The 16,247-nt window shown below is 45.1% G+C and overlaps 1 protein-coding gene across 5 annotated transcripts in view; it reads left to right on the forward strand.

Moving 5' to 3' along the window:
* Positions 1–14,603, forward strand: part of CHN1 (chimerin 1) — a 105,929-nt gene extending 91,326 nt beyond the window's left edge. For 4 of the 5 annotated variants that reach the window (XM_075511793.1, XM_075511795.1, XM_075511789.1 and 1 more), the window contains 5 exons: positions 7,459–7,632; positions 8,345–8,422; positions 9,592–9,729; positions 10,766–10,871; positions 13,699–14,603. In XM_075511793.1, the coding sequence (XP_075367908.1) occupies positions 7,459–7,632; positions 8,345–8,422; positions 9,592–9,729; positions 10,766–10,871; positions 13,699–13,870 (668 nt within the window). In that variant the 3' untranslated portion in view covers positions 13,871–14,603. The remainder of the gene's footprint in view (positions 1–7,458; positions 7,633–8,344; positions 8,423–9,591; positions 9,730–10,765; positions 10,872–13,698) is intronic. The other variant, XM_075511790.1, reaches the window with a different exon arrangement.
* Positions 14,604–16,247: the final 1,644 nt, after the last annotated feature.

Below are 16,247 nucleotides of genomic sequence, written 5' to 3' on the forward strand. Positions count from 1 at the left end.
AAAATTTGCGGATAAGCACCAGGGAGTTCATTTTATGAATGATACAAGCACGTAACACCTGGTAGCATTAATGGAGAATAGTGTGTGTTATCAGGGACTAGAGCATGGCATTAATGATGCTGTTAGCGCGCTATCTGAGTAGACTTGTAGGCAAGCAGACTGGTAGACTTGTGAAGCTGCTGCGTGTGTCCTGTCCCCTTCCCCAGCCCATCAGAACTGTTGAGTTACTGTATAATCTGCTCTTTCCTCTGTACCCTTTTGCTTGTTGTTCTTAATGAATAAGTGATTTAATCAGAAGATTTTTTGAAACAGGCTGGTTTAAGAGCATTAATTAGCTTATCTTGAAGGAAAGATAATTTTTGTGGCTGTATTTCACTAGATGCTTTTGATAGTGTTTTGGGCTGCTCCTTTTAACACCAGGCAGCACCAGCCCTCTGAGGCTGTACATGAAGCACCATTTCTGCTGCCTTGATAGATTTGCTCTGAACTGTCTCAGCCTGCCACCCATGTAGCAGTTGCCTATCTTTTGTTTCCCGTAGAGTAGGTAACTTCTCTCTGAAGAACTGATAGAAATAAACTTGCAACTGAACTATCAGTGTGGGGGCCACCAGCTGCCACTGGCTAAGTCCAAGCAGTATTGCTGCCAGCCCTGACCGCAGTAAGCCCCAGGAGTTAATTTTCAGAAAAGCTGAAGTACAGTCTCAAAGCAGGATTGTTTTGTGAATTACTGCTGAAGTGTTTAATTTCCCCGTTTCATCCATTTCCTTCTCCAGCAATTGAAAAACGTACAACTGCCCCATTTCCTTTGCTGTTGTGTTTTGCCTTGCTGTTAAATCCCTTGTGTTGGACAGCCCTGTGTTGCTCCACTGGTGTGTAAGGACAAAGGAGACCGCAGTGCCCACACCTGAACCTTAAAAACACATCCAAGTTTCTTCCAAGATGTGCACCCAGATTCTGTCGGTTTCCCTGACCATGTAGGGCACGGACAGTCAGCCCGAAAAGGGAACAAGAGCAAAGCAAAGCCACAGATGTCAGGGCTGTGGGAAGGGGACTGTTTGGAGCACGGTCCCTGCCCACCTCAGGCAGGTGGTGATGCTGTTGGAGAAGATGCGTGCTGCCTGGCAGGCTGTTCCACCAGCTCAGGATCTGGTGGTATTCCGGCGAGGAATGAGCTCCAGAATTTTGAAATGCTAATCAGGCAGCGGAGCCTTGCTTCAGAGCTGTTCCCATGGGGAAGCTATTCTGGAGCTATATATTCTTGAAAATGTAAGTCCTAAAAGCGGCTTTATCTCCAAGCCCACACAGAACTGGAAGCCTTGAGCAAGCCAGTGTCCCATCAGGGGAGCTGTCGAGGAGGTAGGCAGGTGTCGTGGCAGGAAGCCAGGGAAGTTTTTGAACAAACTGTCTGTGATCTTTCAAAACTTCCATAAAATCAAGCCATCACCACCAAACGTGTTCTGCTGAAAGAACATTTCACCTGTGTTTTCTAACCCACTTTTGGAGGCACAGACATATGTATTCTTTTGATTTGGGTAAGGGGGGATTGGCTTGTTGGATGGGCTTTTTTTCTTTTTATTTCATAAGCCCTGATTTTTCTGTAGTATTAGGTCATTTTGTTGCCAAGTAACTAGCTGCCCTCTAGAAATTCCTTCCTAAAGAATAATGTCCCCTATAGTGCATGATATAGTAGTATGGATGATAGCAGGTTTGGGGGAGCATACATGTATGTTTGGAAGCAATTTTTGCCATGGCACTGCTTAATTAAGTGGCTTAAGACTCTGGTGGGACCAAGGTTGCTTCCAGATGTGCATTGCACATTAGCAAATGGCATGTATGTAAGGCAGTGTGGCAGCCCCAGCGTTGCCACCCGGGCTGGAACAGCTCTGCCGAGGAGGAGGAGGAGGAGGGCAGACCTTCGTGCACCCCCCTGCCTTGTGCTTGGAGGCACCAAGTGCAGCGCACGGGGCCAGTGGGGCTGCTACGTTCACGTGCTTGTTCGCACACACTGCATCCAAGGGAACAGAAAACATTGCTTCCTCTGCTACAGAAAAGAGCATTAAATTATTAAAGGAAAGCTACTAGCTCATGACTGATTTATGAGAGCAAATTCCTTTCTAACCTTTTCACCCTTGCAAAAGTAATGATGCCAATACTTTGTGCTTTTGTAGAACCCGTCGTCTTCGTACGTCAGCTTAGCAAAGGCGGCAGTGTTAGCCCGTCTGGCAGGTACCGCAGCGGACCTGCCCAAGGCAACGCACGGTGCCAGCACCCCAGCTCTGTGCTTCCCACCCTGCCACGCTTACCATAAACCTCTGAAGAGTCTTTCAGAACTTTTTGCAGATAATGTAAATCTACCTTTTAGCTCTTAAAGCTGCTCCTCAGAGTGACAAAATGCATAAATTTTCTGTGGGATAATTCAAAAATATAATTAGAGTGATGTATGTAGCATACGGTATCGTTCCAACAGAGCGTGATCAGCAGCCATGTTAGCCAGTAAATCATAAACCAAAGGAAATCTAAAACTGACTAACGTCAAATCAGCAGTATAACAAAAAGTGACGGCTAAGTATATTTTAGTCTCTGCAAATATTTATAATGTGTGCTCATGGGGCGGTATTAACGTACATATATCTTTTGGCTCTGCTCATGCATTAATATGAACACGTTATTTGTTCTTTCAGCCCAGTGGACTAACATCAGTATTAGCTGTTTCTAAAACATTACCAAACCTTTTTCTAGGCATCATAGGAAAGTATTGTCAGGCTGGTTTTAAGTTTAATACCTCTCATAGAAGTAATGTCACAGCCCACCTGAACTCCTGGATCAATATGCTATTAAAGTCAGGGCAGCTTATCACAGACTTTTAAACCTGTCATCTAAAATTACTCTTTTTTTTTTTTTTTTTTTCCCCTAAATTTCCAAACTTTCTGTAAACTCTTGAATTTATGACTGCATTTTTTTTGGTCACATTTGGTATATTTGAAAGGTAGCCACAGTTTGATAGCACTGCAAAAAGGAATAGTATGTATAACTTACAGTTCTAGTCCTGACAAATCATCTCTGTATAAGGTGAAATTCTGATTAGCTGAAGTCAGAAGTTTTCCTATTGACCTGCAAGGGTTCATGACTGCATCTTCTAAATCTGTCCTGTATTATTATAGGATTTATCAGCAGATACGATGCTTTAGGGGGATTTTTCTTTAGGTTCTCCGCAATTTGTATAGCCAGCCAGCAGATAAGCTCTGATGAACTTCTGTAAGAAATGGATAAGGCTCCTGGTTACTTTAGATCCGGGGTGAAGCTGCTAACGCCAACTTAGCTATTCTGGATTTATTTTTATATAACCAAAAGTAAACAGACCCTAAATTTGAAATCAGATGAATCCTCTTGGTCTTAACGAACCCAGCCATGATTTGGCTCAGAAGCTCACGTGTGAACAAGGCAAGCAGTCCTAAAGCTTCACCACGTGGCAGCATGCAGAGAGATTCAGGACTCGGCTTTCTTGTTCCTTCCTAGTTGATTCTAAAAATAATGGGTTTCAAAGCTTTCATGAAGCATCTGCAATGAGAACAGAGGACATTTTTATTTAATAATACGCAATTTGCATCATAATTCCTGTCTTTTAGTACTGACAAGTAAGCTGAGTGTAGAGTAGAAGGTTGGCACTTTCCCAGGGCTCAGTGGAGAAGAGGGCTGACCTCCTGCCTGTGTGCCTTTTACCTTGTTGGAGTCAGCAAGACACATGGTCATCCTTCATCCATGTGTGGCTCTGGTTATCAACCGAACCAGAGACTCGTGACTGAGACATGGCTGTTGGGCCTTTCACAAAGCATTCTTAGCTCAGGAGAGGGGCCCACCTAGTAGGAAGCATGGCGCTGGTGAGTTTCAGCTGCTTTATTGGAAAAAATACAATTTTTCTGTTGTAAATGCACCGAAATCTTCTAGAAGTATATATTGATGCAGAATTGCTAAAGTGAGGTGCTCTCCTACGCTGACTTAAGAGGTAAAGAGCCTTGATTTTTAGGAGAATACCACACAGCCCAATAATATTGAACCTAGTGCTCATGCATTTTCTAAGCATTAAGTATCTGAAATATTTCTAGGTTATAAATGTTTCTCAGGAGTGTTTGTAAGCCCTTAAGCAGTGGGCTGGTGCATAAAGTCTAATCAAATGCAAAGGAAGAACAAACAAGAGAGGAGGAAAATTGACTTTTGCATTTGTAATTATTATTCTGGTATTAATGAGGTCAGATCCAAAGCCCATTTGAATCTATGGGATTAGAAATGACACAATTATTTTCAGAAGCAAGGTTTTCACATTGAAAACATCTCTGTCAGATATTTTAATGAAAGGAAACTTTCTTGTATATAAATACAATTAGGATGATCTCAGTGAACGCGATAATTGCTTTAAGTATTGATACTTGGAAGCATGGTTGTCCTTTTTTTTGTGTATTTTAGTCTTAGTTATCCTTGTATTCCCAGAAACATAACTCTGAGCTATATTGCTGTCTGTGTGAAGCAGCTAATTTGCACTCACAAAATCGGTAGTGAGTCCTCATGAGCAAGACGCTGCCCTTCCAGTCTCGTAGACATCATTTTTGACAGACATACCAGACCGTTTCACACATGTTGGAATAGGTGCTTCTTGCAGCAGTTGTAGGAATTCTGTGTATAATAATTATATTTGCATCTGTAAATACTATTATTGCAAAGTTAGGGTTTTGAAATAAAGGAAGTCAAGAATTAAGATTTCCTATGTCGTCTTAATTTGCTTCCTTTCTGTGTGTGCGTTAAGGTATTGCCTCTAATTATTTGACTACTTACTATTTTTACTCCACAACTTCATCCTCATTCTGAAAGCAGAATGCATAGCACATGCTTAATAGCACCTATGCAGTATTTTGTCGTCTTGGTGTGAAAAGCATAGCCATTGGTCTTATTAATGGCACAGTATTCAAACCTTACACCAAAGATGAGTCATTTCTCCTCTGTATTTCCACAAACATCTAATGAATTTGTTTCTGCAAGACCCAGAGGAGGCAAGAATAGCTTCTCCTCCCCGTGTTACAGCTGAAGCACTGGGACACTAAGGGATTCAGGTCACGTGTTTCCAGTGAATTTGGGTTCCCTCTTTAAAGCACAGAGGGACCTGATTTCTCAAGTTCCGACAAAATGTCGTGCTGGTGACAGGTATTTAAAGCACAGGTGGAGCTCCCCTTGCCTGCACTGGCTGGCGCGCGCAGGGTTTCTGCGTTCACGCCCCAGCACCGCGGGTGGGGTAGGTGCTGTGCGTGAGGGGGTTGTGTGGTCGTGCACCTCCCGGCTGGGGGTCTTGGAGCGCTTGATTAACTGCTCAGGGGAAGCAAGTGCTTTGGCTGGTACTATTTCCTCTCTGTCACGAATGAGGCCACTGAGCAAACGCTGACGGAACCCGCGTGACCGAAGGGAGCTTCTCCACGCCTGGGGGCACAGCCGTTGAGCCTGCCTCCGCCTGGGGCTCCAGGACAGCCAGCTGTGACGAGCAGCTTCTGGGGCGAGCCCAGGGGAGGGCTGCGGGCCAGCGCAGGCGACCGAGGCCGACCGGGGTGGGCCCCCGCGGTACCCCCGGCAGTACCGCTTGTTTGCAGGGGGCCGGGCGTTGCGTTGCATGGCTTTGCCCGAGGTGGGGTTCGCAACACAAAATCACAACCAGGTGGGAAATTCAGCATTCGCAGCTCCCTGTCTTGCACGTTAACTGCTCCTCGCGAGGAAGGGAGTCGCTCCCGCACAGAAACAGCTAAAGAGAATTTTAATCAGCCGCTTCATCTGGATCGGGATCTGTGCGAGCTTTGACTGATTGAAGGTGACATGCTGAACTTTAATTGCAACCAGAGACTGGATTTTTTACAGAGGATCCTAAGTGACAAAGCTGGTTGCTTTACAGGCCCGTTAAGTAAACAAAGTGCTTTTAGCAGCAGGCTGCAGCTGACTTAGTGGAAATTAAACTTAGCGATGAATTCTGGGGTTTACTGTTTTGGAAAGAACGAGGTCAAACAATCTATGGAGCATTAATGAAAATACAAGTATTGGCAAAACCAGCAGGAATGAAATATGAAGGGAATCTATATAGACAGATACTCAGTACTGCAATGGGAGAGGAAAGTACAGATTTTCATCAAGGCATTGATCCTTCCAGTTCCTACATCCCTTAATTCTGCAGAAATCCAGGGGACTCTGTATGGCAATGCAGCAGTGTAGAGAAACGCTTGCAGAACTGGAGTCCCAGTGAGTACCGAGTGCACGTCGGAGCGTGGCAGACGCCCTGCCTGCGAAGGGTTGCCTTTCTTGCTGGCTGCTGTTTCTTCGAAAGCATCTCCCTTGAGTCTCCGTTGCAAAACAGGAGGAATGGCAGTGAAAATGGAGTCACTGGGGGCTGCCCTGGGCCCCAGGCAGTGGGGGAGGCTGCCTGGTGGTGTTGACTGCAGTGTCTGCTTAGCTTGAAGGGTACTGTATTGCTCTTCCCATCTTCACTGCATAGTTGGTGGTGCTTTCCAAGATTTTTCTCCCAAACCCTGAGTATTATGTTTTTGAACGGTTTTAGGCAGAACAAACATTTTTCTGTAACCTGATTTCCGTTAAGTTTCACTTAAACTAAATCTCATTCTCAGTATGTTGTCAGTAAAGCTGTGGAGTTGTTTGTTTATGTTTTATTAAAAACACAACAAATTTTCCCAAAGTAATTTTTAAAGTAAACAGAATTGTTTCTCTGCCTGCCAACACTTTTTTTCAGAAACAGTCTGTGAAACGGCATCAGAATTGCAGCCGCTGTGACTTAGCAAAGTCCTTTGTAAACTGCTCGGTAGCAAGAAGCCGCCAGCCAGCTTGGTGACCCCTGCGTCTGCTTTTCAGCTCCCCTGCGAGCTGGGGAACGGGCCCTGTCACTAGCAACGCCGTGCGTGGGCTGCTACCCCTGGCAAGAGCGTGGGGGTCCCTGAAGCGGTTCGGCTCTCGGGGCTGCCTTGCCAGGCTGTGCCGCAGAGGGGTTGTCGCCTTCTGAGGCCCAGTCCCTGCTTTCGTCTCCCCCGGGAGGTGTCTGAGCGCCACAGTCCAGCACGACATTAAAACCGTAGGTGCTAGGAAATCCACAGCCACTTGGGAAAAATGTTTAGATCGTGATAGCGACATATGCAATAGTGGTGGGGAGCATAATTGCCCCTTAGATCCTGATTCAAAAAAACATGTGGAAAGTTTGTCACTTTGTGTTAAGTCTTCTATGGATAGAAGATGGGTAGAAGATCTGTCTTACTTCAGGTCTGTCCCTACCTCGTGCATTTGATGGTTAAGAGGTCTCAACAGAAGTAGTGGTTGCGAGATCAGGTCGGATCCTGCCGGAGCCGTACGTACACTGCAGTACTGACCTCGGGACACGCATTTTCACCAAACAGCAGCCTAATCGTCTTCTCATTTTTCTCTCAGATTGTGGTTTAAATGTGCACAAGCAATGTTCCAAGATGGTCCCAAATGACTGCAAGCCAGACCTGAAGCATGTCAAAAAAGTGTACAGCTGTGACCTTACAACGCTAGTAAAAGCACACTTCACAAAGAGACCGATGGTAGTAGACATGTGCATTAGGGAAATTGAATCTAGAGGTAAGGCATAGTTAATGGACTTTTGTTGCTTTACTGATAATCCGTTTAGATTGATCTGGGTCATTTGGGTTTCTGCTGAATGTATGATTGCTCAAAACAGATTTGCACAAGACATTTTACGACTGTCAATTACCCTGCACAGCTAATATTATACTTTGCATTATTTCATGGTTCGTACCCATTTATAATTTTTATAGATTCTGCTAGAAATTGCTTAATGGACAATTACTGCTTTATAGTTATATATTGGCACCTATCTTTCCAGTAATATTTTTATTTAAAAAATTAAGTGAATGTGCTAAAAAAAGGCAGTTAGTTTTGATGAGTTTCCTCTTGCTAGTTCCCCTAGCCCACACTGAGTATCCTTTTCTAGAATTAGAGGGGGTTTTTTTTTAGTCTGAAATAATGACTGAACATCAAGTATGCTAATCTCGGTTATTTTTAAATCGGTTGTAATTGGTTTAATATGTTTCTTCAGCTCTGAAATCGTTTGCATAAACATAATTTAGTGCTGATACAACAAGGCAGCTAATGCAAGGGCCAGGGTTAAAAGGCCAGGATAAGATTTCATTCTGAAAGAAAAGCCTGATAAGGCTTTTAAAACGTGCCTTCTTTTTCTGCCTTAAATGAAGAACCTGGCAAGGGAAGAACTGGGTGGAAGGAAACTGTAAAATTAAGACTAATTTTAATCTTGTTAAAATGTTCATTGCAGGTCTTAATTCCGAAGGACTATACAGAGTCTCAGGATTTAGTGATCTTATCGAAGATGTCAAAATGGCATTTGACAGAGGTACAGTCTTGCCTGCATGCTGGAACTTTGTGCTGATGTATTAAATACACACGATTTTTCTGCGCAGCCCCTGCCTGTCTCATGCTCCGCTGCATCAGTGGGCTGAAGGAGTCCAGCGGCTGCGCTAGCAGAAGGGGAGTCTCCCCATCAGAAAAGTGGTATCAGCTTCACTTTGGCCTTCATTACCAAAATCTGCTTTTCTCCTTCCATCAGTATCTGTGCTTCGGCAGTGATGTGCCCAGGAAAGGACACAGCTTTCTGAACTGCTGCCCTAGTTTGCAAGTAAAACCACGCTCAGGGGGGTGGGGGAGGGATAGAGGTTAAGTGGTGAAGTGCCTTAAGAGGGCTGTGCAACTTAAATCCATCTTTCTGGATGAAAGCTCCAAAATAATAAGATGAATACAATAGTGCAAACAAAGTTTGAATTATTACGGTCTAAAAGAAGGTCAGTGAGAGCAAACTCTTCTCTCTGAGAAAAGGCAGTGGGAAAATTAAAGGCTTTCCAGCTGCAGTCTCCCTATCCCAGTCGAAATGAAGGCCAAAATCCATGCTGGAAACTCTCTCTCCTGTTTTTCCGGAGGACTGGACCTGTTCAGACAACATCTGCCTCCTCTGCAGCGTTAGCAGGGTGGGGATGCGCTGGAGAAGCCAAGTTCTGGATCTGTGTCCACTGCGGTCAGGAGTAGGTAGTATGCTCTAACTAAATGGTGAACACATGTTTTTCCTATAAAATGAGGAGGCTGTGGACTAAGTTGGTTTTCTTTCTTTTACTTTTTTTCCCAGACTCCCCTGATTTCTCATTCAGTGCTGACAAATGTGTTGTTTGGCAACGCAATGTGTTCAGAAATAGCTAAATTTCCACACGTTTCTACAAGATAGATACTGCTAGATCAGGCAGGCAGGTTTTTTCCCCAAAAAAAACCCCTGCATTTTTTGTAATCATTTGAATTGAAAAAAGGATAGGTTTCTTTATAAAAATGCTTGAGGTTTTCACCCTGAAACAATGAACTTCACAGCCCAGTAACTCTCTTTTGCTTATAAAAGCCAAAATCTGTAGTTGTGTCCCTTTTAATAGTGTTTGCCTAAGCAAGTTATTGTTTTTCTTTTGAGTGCTGTTTTACATCTGTTTACATTTTCAAGGCTTTAATGTCAGTGTCTTCTCCACACAGATGGGGAAAAAGCTGATATTTCTGTGAATATGTATGAAGATATCAATATTATCACTGGTGCACTTAAACTGTACTTCAGGGATTTGCCAATTCCACTCATCACGTATGATGCCTACCCAAAGTTTATAGAGTCTGCAAGTAAGTATAACGCCTTTTCTTCCTCGTTTTCATTCTCATCCTTTTCTTCTCCTTTTTGTACAGTACTTGCCTATTGATTTAGTAGCTGTCCCATCAGCTCTTACCCTGCATATGCCCTATTTAGTAAGGACTGCAGGAGTAAACATGTACTGCACATTACAACATGACTACGAGGTGCTACGTGATCATGCTTACATTTTTCTTTGCCTTTGTCACCAGGAATGCTTCCTTTTCATCACGCATTACGGATTACATCGCTTCTTATGTCTTGCATGAATCCCTAGTACTTGACAGTGACATTTAAAGTCTGTTGGTTTTGTGTTGCCAGAAAGAAGGAGATTTATGAATATGTTTAGAAATAAGAAGACGTTTGTTTCTAGAGGTGTCCATTTTGAGTGTTTTTACAAGCTGATAAGCGCTCATCCTAAGGCCACCTTCAAGTCTGGCCTCGCAGACGCTTGGGTCTGCAAGCGCAGCGGTAAGCCCAGCTGGAACACCTCTCCCTCTCCCAAGCATCCTCACTGCCTGAAGCATCTCTGCAGTGTAGCAGTCACACCAGCCACACCTGGAAAGGTGTGAGGTAGCCGTGGGTAGAAAACAAGGGCCGGATGCTGGGCTTACTGCTCCTCTGGAGAAGGCTCTTTCCAAGTAGTATGGACACAGCCAGAGACGCTGATGGCAAAGTTCCCAGTACCTTCTACTGTCCCAGGGTTGCACCTGTAGATTATTTGTGCAAAACTAGTCCAGTCAGCAAGGATTGCCAGGGGAATTTTTTTTAGTAGGCTGCATGGAATCTTTCGGTGGATTGGAGTTAGCTTTGGGGAGTTTTCTTTGTCCAAAACCAATCACATCCTGACTGCGCTCTGAGCACCTCTTTGGACAGGCAAATCTTCCACTATGAGGCTTGGATAGGTTCTAGAAGTCAGTAATCCAGCGGAGCTGTGAGACCCTACCTCCTCTGCAGGCCACCGTTCTTGTCCTTCTGTGCGTGAATTCTGGCTGTACATGTGGTGACAGTTGAACCTTTGTGTTTCAGAAACCACCGATCCGGATGAACAGCTGGAAATTCTCCATGAGGCGCTGAAACTGCTGCCGCCTGCACACTGTGAAACATTACGGTATCTCATGGCACATCTGAAGAGGTAGGTGGGCTAGCTGGAGAGAACTCTAAGCCAAACTCATTTTTAGCAAAGGCCATGTTAGGAACTCCAGAAAAGTCTGGGCAAGGCCCACCAAATCCTGGAGATGGACTGCAGCAGGGAGTGATAGTCTGCACAACAACGAATACCCAGGCACTGGTTTTTATTCCACTTAAAGCACTCACAAATTACCTGAAGGACATAAGTCAAAAAACACAGTTTTGAAGCACACAAGTCACCTGCCTAACAAATTTGCACTACATTTAAGGTGACAGTGAATATTTATGGCAAAAAAAGCCTTTAGTACCCCTAGGAGTAATAAGTCACTCCCTGGGCAAGGTACTAATACAGCTTAATGGCTATAGGTTGCTGTCGTCTTCTGCTAAGTCTTGTCTAACCTGGTCATCCCTGACACCCTAAAAAAGACGACACGCGCTAGGCTTGAGCTGCTGCCGATTAGGCACAGTGTTAATTGGCCCTCCAGCCACACGTGTGTGAGGTCTGCCAGTCATTCCTCCTCAGCGTGGAGCCCCTCGTTCCACCTGCCACCTTCTCAAAAACGAAGGAGCGCAAATTCTGTCTGAGGTTTCTCCTTCTCTCCCAGATATGACTGAAGTTGGTCAGTGGGCTGAAAAATTGTTAGAGAGGGACTGATGGATGAATATCCAGTATAACAGCACAGGTTCTATTTCTTTCAGGAAAGCAGGGAAAAATTGATGTGGCATGTTAGGGTATCCATTTTAGTTTCTCAGGTAACATGAACTTACTGTCAATATATAAGAATCATTCCCTTTCCTTAGAAAAAGACTTTATTTTAAGCTCTTTTATTTTTATTTTCCTTTTATAGTTCTCCAAGTAGGAATATGTCGACTCTGCTGAGTGCCTCAGGCAAAATTCAGCTACAGGGTTTCTGCCTGATTTGTCCATTTATTTCAATGACATTTCTAATGGATGTTTTAGAACAGACACAGGGATGAGAGACTTGGGAACAAAAAAACCCCACCTTACTGCTTGTGAAGTGTGAAGTTAATTTTTCCTTACCCTGTTCAAGAGTAGCTGTTGCTGCTCTAGTTAGCAAGTTGCTTTTGCACATCGTATTTCTGGTATAGGTGAATGATAAGGTAGAAGGGTGACAAAATTCACTCATTTTTAAACTTCCTTTTAATACATTTTCTGAAAAAGAGCTGTGGTGCTCAACAGGCTGTTGTCTTGCTGCTGAATTCAGGTAATCAGACACAGCTCCTTTATCTGGAAAAATTACAAACTGAAGACACAGGAGCTTGGAAACATCAGTCTGACTTGTTTCAAAATAAAAATTAAGACAGAAGGGGAAAAAAGGAAGAAAAATCCTGAAATTTTTTTTATATACCAAAGGATTTCTTCATGCAACGCAAGACGCCAAGTGGTGAAAAGAGAAATAATTCAGCCAGACTCTTTCAGTTGCTCTCCCTGGATTCTTAGTTGTTTCTGAGAATCCTTATGGATTCTTTAAACCATAGTGTGCGTTAAAACATTTGCATAATCTAAATCTGTTTCCTTGAGCAAGGCAATTCACTGGGATAAACCAAGGCAGAAGCCCAGGCTTCGGGGCGCGTTGGTGCCGGCCGCGTGCGTTGCAGCGGGCGGCAGCGAGGGGTGCGCTGGGCGTGGGGACAGTGGGGACAGCCCGGGCAGGCTGTCCTCCTCCCGCACAGACCCTGCGTTCCCCGGGCTGAGCCAGAGCAGCGCAGGAGAGCACAGGCTGCCGCTGAGCCCACGCCAAGAAATACCATCCCGTGCCCGCGGAGACCATCGTGGTTGGGCAGCAGCGACCCTCTGGCATTTGCTGAGCAGACATGTTTCTGCAATAGCCCCGGCAGAGGATGTAGGTGTAATTCTTGGGCAAATGACATTTCTGGAGGGGGCCTGCAAACCTGCCCCGCAGCAGGGCCTCAGCCCGCAGCTTTGAGCAGGTCCGATTCCTGCAGAGCAGCAAAAGGGGCCTCCCTGCCTCCTCCTCCTCTGCAGATGGGAACCAGGCGGTGGGAGGCTTCCCTGGGTGGGGGGCTCGGCTGTTCGGCAGCTGCTGAGGACCCCAGAAGAGGGAAGGGTGGAAGTGGGCCTGTCAGAGCACAGGTTTGATGGCCTGCTCAGACTGCCGTGCAAATGAGGTTACGGTGAGACCCTGGCAGTTTCAAAGCCGCCCCAAAGTGATGGTTCACTTTTTTTAGTACACGCCACAGGACATAATTTGTCTTGAAGAGGAACCAGGCGTCCAGCTGAGCACGGTTAGCCTGTAGTGCCTAAAGGCAGGGAATTCACGTGTGATGTGCTTCACCCCCATTGCCGTCGTGTGCACGAGAGGAGCAGCGTGACCACATGCAGCCATGCCACCGGGGAACTGGGCAGAACCCCGCCTGGGTGGGCACAAGAGCACGTCTCTAGTGACCATAAGACTGCTAACGTAATAACAAACACAGTCTGCTCCCCGTAGGAACGGCCGCCAAACAGTGCCGCTGTAAAGAGCGAAAGCAAAATTGTTCTGATTTGTCTGAATTCACCCCGCAGCCCCCTCCCTCGCTGCGGAGTACCAGCCCCTCCTGCAAGTAGACGTGGTCCGTGTGCGTGGTGCAGGACAGACACCTGACTCACTGTAAACCCGCGCAGGTTTGCACTCGCTAACTTCTGAGTGTTTCACCCGACACCTCCGAATTTATCCTGCTGGAAATGGCAGCCTCTCCTAGGCTTTGGGGAGAGGCAACCGTTTCTGCCCGGTTTCCCTGGTTTTCAAGCATATGCAGGCATAGTTTGGCACCGCAGGAATGTGAAAAACACTGTCCTTTTTTTACAGAGTAACACTCCATGAAAAGGAAAATCTGATGAGTGCAGAGAATCTGGGCATAGTTTTTGGACCAACTCTTATGAGAGCGCCAGAACTGGATGCGATGGCTGCATTGAATGACATCCGTTATCAGAGACTTGTGGTGGAGATGCTTATAAAAAATGAAGACATTTTATTTTGAATATTTTGGGGGTTTTGTAATAACAAAGGAAGCAACAGTGTTCTATGGATGAAGGAATATTTTAAAGTAATTTAATGGCTCTTGTCGCTGAATTCCGTATTTGCTAGAGCTTTCGATGTATTCAGGATAAAAATGAAGGAACTCTTTGTCGTTTCTGTAGTGCCATTCAGCTGATGTTGAAAAAGGTTAACACATACTTTCCAGTACTAGTAATCCTGGGTGTTTATCATGTTAAAATAAAAAACAAAAAGCCTAAAGCTATTGCATGATTTGCTCCCTGTTCTCCCTGTTCTGGTGAGACTCATTCCATAAAGAAAACAACTGAACTGGTGCAGCATCTTTGTTCTGGATAGTTTGTGATTGTAATTCAGCATGTTTCTCCGTGTAAACCTGTTGTGAATTTGCTTTTATGTTCTATGTAATTGGTTTCTGATACTAAAAAGAAGGCCGACTTATGTGAAATGGAGCCTCTGGCAGTTTATTGACATTTCATAGCATTCTCTGCCACTTTTGGGGCTGATTTCTTCTTGGGTTTCTTTCAGTTTTTTCATCATATAGTAATTTGTTTTTAACAGAAACAAAATGTGTACTTTAAATGTTACTTTAAGTAATTCTCCATGATGTTTATGGTGGTTGCAGTGAAATCTGCAATGCTGAGCAGTGTTCCTTTATTATTATTGCTATTTCAATTGTAATTTTGTATTTTTATCTGGCATGCATATATTAATTTATTAAATTTTGCTTTTAGAACTCTAACATTAAGCTATTTATTTTTACTTAACGAACGTGTTTCAAAAATACTGGGTTTTTTTCGTTTTTTACATTGGCACTTTAACCCTGAACAACCTCTGACTTAAAAGAAGGGAGTTAGCATTTTACCGGTTTTGACAAGACCGTTCTGATCTAAATGCTTTGGAGCCTGACACTTTGCTAAGGTTCCCACAAATTCCTCTTTAGTTTGAAAATTTCTTTCTTCGTTGTCCAAGATGCCTCTCAAGAATGCTTCAGAACTCTTAAACAAGCCAAAAAAGCATTGTCAAGCCATCTACTACTTCGTATTTTATATATATATATAGTTACAATTACCTATATACAAACTGGACTTGCAGTTTACCATTACACAGTTGTAGCTGCCCAGAGTAGATGGATACACCACTGAATTTCGAATGCAAATACATCACAGAACACTTGCTTTGCACTTAAAGTGTTCGGCGCTGGTGCAAGCGCTCTGGCCTGCCCTGCAGACGTTTCTTAGCTGCCTACTGGGGTTCAGCCACGACACCGTGTGAAAAGAAAATGACCAAAACTTACAAACGATTTCTCTGTTCGCTCTGATAAAGCAGTGCGTAAAAAATCACTTGTCGTCAGCCTTGCTGTGGCCCCTCTGATGGAGTGGCTCCATCCGCTGACGGTCTGTCCCCAGCAGCGCTTCCTAGCGTGGCAGAAACATCCGCCCCAGTGGAGAAGCGATCCCTGGGCGGGTGCACGTGGAGTTCCACACTGGGGTGGTTTGCAGTCCTTACAAGTGTTAATTTCTCCGTTTCTAGAATTTCTGACCAAAAAAAATGGTATTGCCAGTGAGTTTGGTTTGGCGTTATTGGGATTCTCTGTGCTGTAACCCTCCTAACTCTAAACCTAACTCTAAACTCTCCTGTCAGGGCTTCTGGCGGCACTGCTGCAGCCAGGAGGGGCGGCCGAGGCGGCACTCTCGCTCGTGCCCGAACGGTATCTCCATGTCACCCCCCCAGCTCTCGTTCTTCATCGCCTTGTGCATGGGAACATACTAACATCAGAGAAGATCAATGGCAAATGGCACATTGATTCAATTGAAAACTTCCAAGGAATGCTTTGGAGCCCAATTATTTTGACGAACAGTGGAAATGTCTAATTATCAAGGAAAGCAGAACCCCATGGCAGAAGACAGAGGGGAGGAACCGGGGTAAACAGGGATTGAAAAGAAGTGTGAGAATGAAACAGCAGGTCCTGGAAAAGTGCCGTAGCTGCCCTCAGGGAGGCAAGGACTGGCAAAAGGCCCAGCTTGAAGGGCTGGCAATAAAAGAAGGGAAAAAGGAGAAAGGAGTGAGCGTGTGTGGGACCCGCGGGGAAGAAAGACATAGCGAGATGCTAGGGTTAGGGAGATGCTTTGGTGGGCACCTTCCCTAATGCCAGCCCCAACAGAGAGCAGCCAGGTGAGGCTGCTTGGGCAGCTCGGAGGTTTCGTCCTTCCTCTCCTCTCGGGCAGCCAACACCATCGGGAGGAGGAGGAGTAACCCCCTGGCAAGTGCAGCCAGCTGTGCTCCCTTCCTGGCAGCAGTAAGGTGCCTCCCTGTCGCCCAGCCCTTCCCCTACGTGCCCGGCCAGGAGAGGAGAAGGCAGC

Source organism: Mycteria americana, chromosome 9 (assembly GCF_035582795.1).
Source record: "Mycteria americana isolate JAX WOST 10 ecotype Jacksonville Zoo and Gardens chromosome 9, USCA_MyAme_1.0, whole genome shotgun sequence".
NCBI classification, from domain to species: Eukaryota; Metazoa; Chordata; class Aves; order Ciconiiformes; family Ciconiidae; genus Mycteria; species Mycteria americana.